A 6,285-nucleotide genomic window follows, 5' to 3' on the forward strand; every position below is an offset into this window, starting at 1 on the left:
CGCGCAGCAGCAGCCCTCTGAGGAAAACTGTTTGAGAAGCTGCTTATCCAGATGGGTGGGGAGGTGTGTGTCTAACTCCTGCAAGGAAAACTTGAGACGTGGATGTTGCCGACAGGGACGGGCAGGCAGGGCCTGGCGAGCGTGAGGGAGACATGGGAGTAGAAACGTTCTACAGCTTCACGTTTCTCAAGCTTCATTTAAGCCCTTGCTAAAAATAAATGTGTTTGTTGAAATCCCATTTGCAAAGAAGCATAAGTCATTAGCAACACCCAATACATATCTTTATACTGCACCACTGAAGGAAACGGCTTTCAGGGCCAGCTGAGGTTGGGGTCAGCTAGCAGGAGGTCAGCGGCAGACAAAGCCAATTAATGGGTCCCTGCCCCTGATAACCCCCCCTCGACTGCTCCCCATCTTCTCCTCCCTCCTTCCCCCCCAAAAGAACAGAATATGGGGCTGCAGCAACAGAACAGTAACAAAATGTCAAGAGAGGGAAGCTCCTTCATTATAAAAATCACAGCCTGAATTTTACTCCGGAGAATAAATTGAAGCATCGGTATCTTCCTACACAGCCCAGCAAATATACTGGGTACCTCAACAGAGCATTCAGTCATGAAGGCTGGGGGCAGTTTCACCATATTAAACATCTAGATTTTTTTTTTTTTTAAGAGCTCTGATCAGCATTTCACATGATAATTCTAAGTTGTTCTAAGTTGCAAGTTATTTACAAACAGATTTGTACCTGATCTCTCACTGGATGGGGATGACTACTAGATTTTGCTCTACAAAACCTACTCATAAAAGCTTCACGGGGGACATCACTATTAGAACTCCAGGTTCTAACATCACTGGTCCAGAGCTACTGTGGAGGAGCAACAGATACCCACCTCGTAATCATAACTGCATTATTCAGCAACATAATGGAACTGTTGTACGCCCTCCAGTAGGGATTTCAAGGAGCAAGTTAGTGACCTCCTATCGTCACCATCAGGACATACAGCACCGTAACATACAAGCAACAAATACAAGCAGAAATGAGGGGAGGATGCTCCTTGAGTCATGCTGCTGTGTATAAGATACTGCATAGGTATTTCATGGGTTTGATATTTCAGTGTAACATTACAGAAACAGTATGAACGAGCCCGTGATAACATAAAATACAAAAAGATTGAGAACATTCTTTCTAAGTCATGTCCCTCTTTCAGGTAGGAATTATGCATACACAGAAAGGACAGCTTTCCTGACTCTGAGATGCAGAGCCTGCAACACATATGAGCAGTGTATGATACCAATGACTCTAGTAAGTACATATGCATAAACATTTATATAAACAAAAGCATCAAAATCATACAGCATCAAAACTTCAATTTTTTTTTATTAGGAAACCAATCAGGATTTTTAAACCAAACATTATTTCTTCATCATTTTTCTTTAGCTAATGTGTTTTTACATTCTTTATTCAGTTCTCCATCCATATTTCAGATTGCTGAAGCAATATTTAAAGTATTATCAAGATCATTCACACTTGGAATAAGAAAGCATACAAGCTTATCTCCAAATTCCTTTACAGCTATGACCTTTTCAGTCATTTAAACAACCTCCAAGTCAATAGCACCTTGCCATACACCTTAATTTTGAGGAGTTCCTTAAATAACATTATTCAAAAGCAACAACGTTTGCGCTTAAAACATACAAACATCTGCCGATGGAACACAGAAAAAAGTTATGCAAAACTACATATTAAAGAAACTCAATACAGTTGACTGGGATTGTCTTTTTGAACAGCATGATATTTGGGGGCCCATTTCTGACAGATACGGAGAATTCTCAAATTCTGTCAACTTTGCAAGTTGACATCATGTAGCACTATGCAAGAGACAGTCATTTACTGTCAGAATTAAAACTATAGCTGCTCCTGCCCAATTACCTTGAAGAGAAAGCAAACAGACATTAACCTCAACAAGATCAGCTCTTTGTCGTGGAGGAAAGCAGCGGAGGAGCTATTTAATACAAGGATACAGAGAGGATCCAGACTTCTGATGTCTCGGTTACACGTAGCTTGTTTAGCAAGGTATGGATAAGTTACAGTAAGTCCACCAAGGTTCACTAAACATTTTTGCAGCACTCTGATCGGAATATAGTACTCGTTATGCAGGACATATGGATATTCCTATTTCACTTTGCATGTTAAAGCTTCCTTGCGTACAATTCTGCAAAAATACATTGCAAACCATGCCCAGATCCATTCAGGTAGGCGCTCACCCAGCGTAAACTGTGGAGAGGCACAGGGAGACAAGAGAAGAGAAAAAGAAGAAAGGAAGGGACAGATTAAGATATATTCCATTAAAGTAAACAAGCAGTTTCTCAAATTACCACTAAAGCAAGGCAAAACCTGCTTGAACATCAGCAACTAAGCCTTAAATTCAACCCCCTGGAAGAAAATATATTTAGCCATTTTGGAAGTAGTGCCCAGAGCCGAACAGTTAGGTTCTGCAAATAAATCCTGAAGTGGTTTGTTCAAGTTCACAACGGCAATACTGTCCACTTCCTCTAATTACCACATCTTGCCAGAATCCTTCCCATCTCTTTTACTCCTTTTGGGCTAATCCCCACTTCTTCAATTCCTTCTACTCGACCTAATGCTATAGAAAGCTATAGGTAGGACACATGAGATGTGACCAACGTTCATAAAATTGCTTTGGAGCCCACAGTCTGCCCCCCAAAAATGAAAACCTAACATAGGGAGGACCTGCTTCCAGGTATCAGGATAAAAATGTGGGCTTTTTTTTCTGCTATTATTCCATCCTCCCTGCCCACTGTCCCCCAAAGCAGAAATATGCTCAATAAATTAAGATTTAAAAAAGCTACTTCTGTTTGTAGAAGACAGTGGAATGCTTGCCTAGTCAGCAACACCCCAATTGAAATGAGATACTCTGTGCTTTTGAATAAAAAGTTGTCTCTTTCCCATTTTTGCTGCGCATTTCAAGTGGGAATTGGATTCACTCTCTCATTCTAAAAATAAGCATGCCTGAGCATAAGTTTTTAAAGCGGAATTAGTGAGAAAATGTGGCACAATGCCTTTAAGTCCTACAATATATATTGCACTTTTTCAGAATACGAGCATAGTTTTCATTCAGACTCCTAAGAAAGTAAACAGCTTATTTACTTCTTTTGACAAACATGAAATAGTTTAATGAATTCTATTACCTTTATTGCATGCTTCCAGTAACCAGTAGTCCTTGTGGATAACCCAAGAGTAGAAATAGCATGACTTGCATATTCTTCAGCAGAAGGAAAAAAGAAAGATCTCTCTGATGCAACGCTGCTGCATGCTACCATTTTTGTGGCAATTATGAATGGGGTTAAACTCTGGACAAAAATTCCTTTTGAGGCATACTCATAATGTAGTGCTCTACTGAAATAGTCCAAGTAGGTCTAGAAAGACAAAAGCAGAAAGAGACATCTTTTTTTTCTTTAAAAAAAAAAACCAATCAAGTCTTAGGGCAGAGTTTTAGTAAAATTACAGAAAAGTTGTAGCATATTTTGTGTATCAGCTAAAAAAATAAAACCTTGAATAAATAGTATAAAAATACACATTTCTAAAGCATTACCAACATTTCTATTTGTTGTTATTTGCTTGCTAAAAACCTGCAACAGTACAGTAACTTGCAGGACGAAGCGACCGCTTAACTCTCTGATGTGAATTTAACAAACAGACAATTTCTGTTTAAAAACAATACAGAATCATTTATTTCATGTAAAACAAACACCTTGTTTAGTTTGGGGGCATTGCAGGGGACACTCCAAAGCTAACTATACATACTACTGTCAAAAGGACAAAATAAAGTCCCATTTTTTAATACATTTACAAGTGAATTTCACACTCAACTGATCTTCCCCAGAAGCTAGGTTAATTACTTCCTGCAACTCCCTTATGCAAAATTAAACATGCATTTGTTTACGTGTATCTGTATTATCTCCTTTAGTTCATTTTACTTTTAGAGAGTAACAAAAAAGCACAAGCCTGATAACTGGGATTGCTGGGATCAAACAGGGAAATGAGCATGGCTCAGTGTTATCAAGGCAGCAACACTGATGCCGTGCTGAAGCTACTGCTGTGCCGCACAGCCAGTTACCCCCGAGAAAGAGCATTTTAGACTCAGCTTGTGAGCGAACAGGTTTCTGCTCCCAAATGGCCTCACAAAAGCTCCATTCCCAGCAAACTGTTGGGAGAGCATCTTCTACAAATGCTCTTAACACCTGTTTCAGGAAAACAAACCAACTACTTCAAATACCATACACTTAACGCACAAAGAGGCTTAGGATGCTAGAGCAGCTTGTTTCCCACTTCTGTGCCAATGTAACTGTACAGAGGCCAGGCTTTAAACTGGATTGCTAATCTAGGATTTGGATTAACGATGGCAGCTAAAGGAAGAAACTTTGGTACCCTTGGTTTTGTTCTGTTCTTTTTCATTCAGGCCTTTTAATTGTTTTAGTTCAGAGTGCAGTTCTACATACACTTAGCATAACCAAGGGGGCAGATACTCTGCAACAGAAACAGGAATCTTAAGCCAGTTTCCACATTGGAGAAAATCTGCAAGGAGTAATAAGAGCTGGTTTTGCTCCAGGCAAAAGGAAGTACTTGCAAGAGCTATCCCAGGAGCAAGGCTGCACAGGGGTTAGGCTAAAGCAGAGGGCAGCCACCGACTCCTGGGAGCAATAACAATTTGTGTTTAGACACCAGATCTAGGCGAGATCCCTCGACAGTCTCAGTTGCTTTTGTGGATTCAGCACCAAGTCATCCAGTGTAAATCCGCATCCCCACGCGCATTCATACTTCCAGCATCACCCAGCTGCCCCATTATATTCATTATTGACTGGATCTCCTCAGGAAGAATAATTATGGGGGGAAAAGTTCTTTTCACTTCTCCCCAAATATGGTACAGACAATGGTGTAAGAAGCCTTCTGCCCCTTGGTGTTAGGTGAAGCAGTGGCTTGATTTGGCCACAGCCCTTGTTACAGTGGTGGCTTGAGCATGAGTATAGCCCCTCTTGCTACCAAATACTAGTGTGTAAGTAGCTTGAGGTATGTCTGCAGAGTTCAGCTGAAGAAAAGAGATTAAATTCTTGACCCTTTCAATGGGTCATAGAACTGCCACTGCTTTGTGCATCATTCCTCCGAGGAAGGTAACATTTTTCCTAGAACTACTGTTACGCCACAGTTCACACATAATCCAAATAGCACTGACTTTGGTTCAAAGTCCAGTATTGGTGAGGATAAAGACTTTACTGCGTATTACATGTAACATCCACCTCCGATATTTGAACAAATCCCTAGAAAACTTTCAGGTATATTTTGATACCCTTGCTGAACGTGTTTACAACCAACCAACCCATAATGAATACTTTTCAGTGCATACCATTAAACATCACACCCCAGCTTACTTTAGAGGCTCCGTAGATTGTCAACATTGGTGTCGGCTGACAACAGGATGCAGAAGAAACATTCACAATTGCCCCTTTCTTCTTCTCTACCATGCCCGGCAGCACAATATGCATCATCATGTTAGCAGAAGCAATATTTATGTTGATCATGTCCCACAGCATATCCTCAGACAGGTTGGTAAAATAGTCTGGGTAGGGATAAAACATTCCTACGTTATTCACCAAAATGCCAATTTCTCTGTCTTTCAGAGCATCCTTAATGGCTGGGTAAGGCTCACGCCCCTTGCTGAAGTCAGCTACTATGAAATCTGTTTCCACTTTATAGGTTTCAGATATGCTTCTAGATACAGCCTCCAGCTTCTCTTTGTTTCGGCTGATTAAGATGATGTTGACACCACGCTTTGCCAGTTCTTCAGCATATGCCTTTCCAATACCATCTGTGCTACCTGTAATAGAAAATAAAAAACCAAGGTGAAAATCAGAGCAGCCCCAGCCTTCTCTTTTGCCAGTTCTTTCAATTATAGCTTTATTCCCTTCTCTGAAGATCACGTGGCACTGAATATGGTGATCTCAAAACCACAACAATAAAAACAATGTTGTCATAGAATCATTTAGGTTGGAAAAGACCTTTAAGATCATCGAGTCCAACCATTAACCTAGCACTGCCAAGTCCACCACTAAACCATGTCCCGCAGCACCACATCTACAGGTCTTTTAAATACCTCCAGGGATGGTGACTCAACCACTTCCCTGGGCAGCCTGTCAACCCTTTCGGAGAAGAAATTTTTCCTCATGTCCAATGCAAACCTCCCCTGGCGCAACTTGAGGCCATTTCCTCTC

The 6,285-nt window shown here is 40.7% G+C and overlaps 1 protein-coding gene and 1 long non-coding RNA gene across 2 annotated transcripts in view; one reads left to right on the forward strand and one right to left on the reverse strand.

Moving 5' to 3' along the window:
• The first annotated feature begins 733 nt into the window (after positions 1-733).
• LOC103914200 lies at positions 734-1,761 on the forward strand. The gene is made up of 2 exons (XR_663456.1): positions 734-1,300; positions 1,464-1,761. It is a non-coding gene; the product is annotated as an uncharacterized LOC103914200 (long non-coding RNA).
• A 226-nt stretch (positions 1,762-1,987) lies between these two features.
• HSDL1 (hydroxysteroid dehydrogenase like 1) overlaps positions 1,988-6,285 on the reverse strand; it is a 7,532-nt gene continuing 3,234 nt past the window's right edge. The window contains exons 2-4 of the mRNA XM_009320813.1: positions 5,446-5,891; positions 3,208-3,435; positions 1,988-2,272 (exon numbers count right to left, since the gene is read on the reverse strand). Coding sequence (XP_009319088.1) covers positions 2,171-2,272; positions 3,208-3,435; positions 5,446-5,891 — 776 coding nt within the window. The 3' untranslated portion in view covers positions 1,988-2,170. The remainder of the gene's footprint in view (positions 2,273-3,207; positions 3,436-5,445; positions 5,892-6,285) is intronic.

The sequence above is a fragment of the Pygoscelis adeliae genome, unplaced genomic scaffold, assembly GCF_000699105.1.
Source record: "Pygoscelis adeliae isolate BGI_AS28 unplaced genomic scaffold, ASM69910v1 Scaffold63, whole genome shotgun sequence".
NCBI classification, from domain to species: domain Eukaryota; kingdom Metazoa; phylum Chordata; class Aves; order Sphenisciformes; family Spheniscidae; genus Pygoscelis; species Pygoscelis adeliae.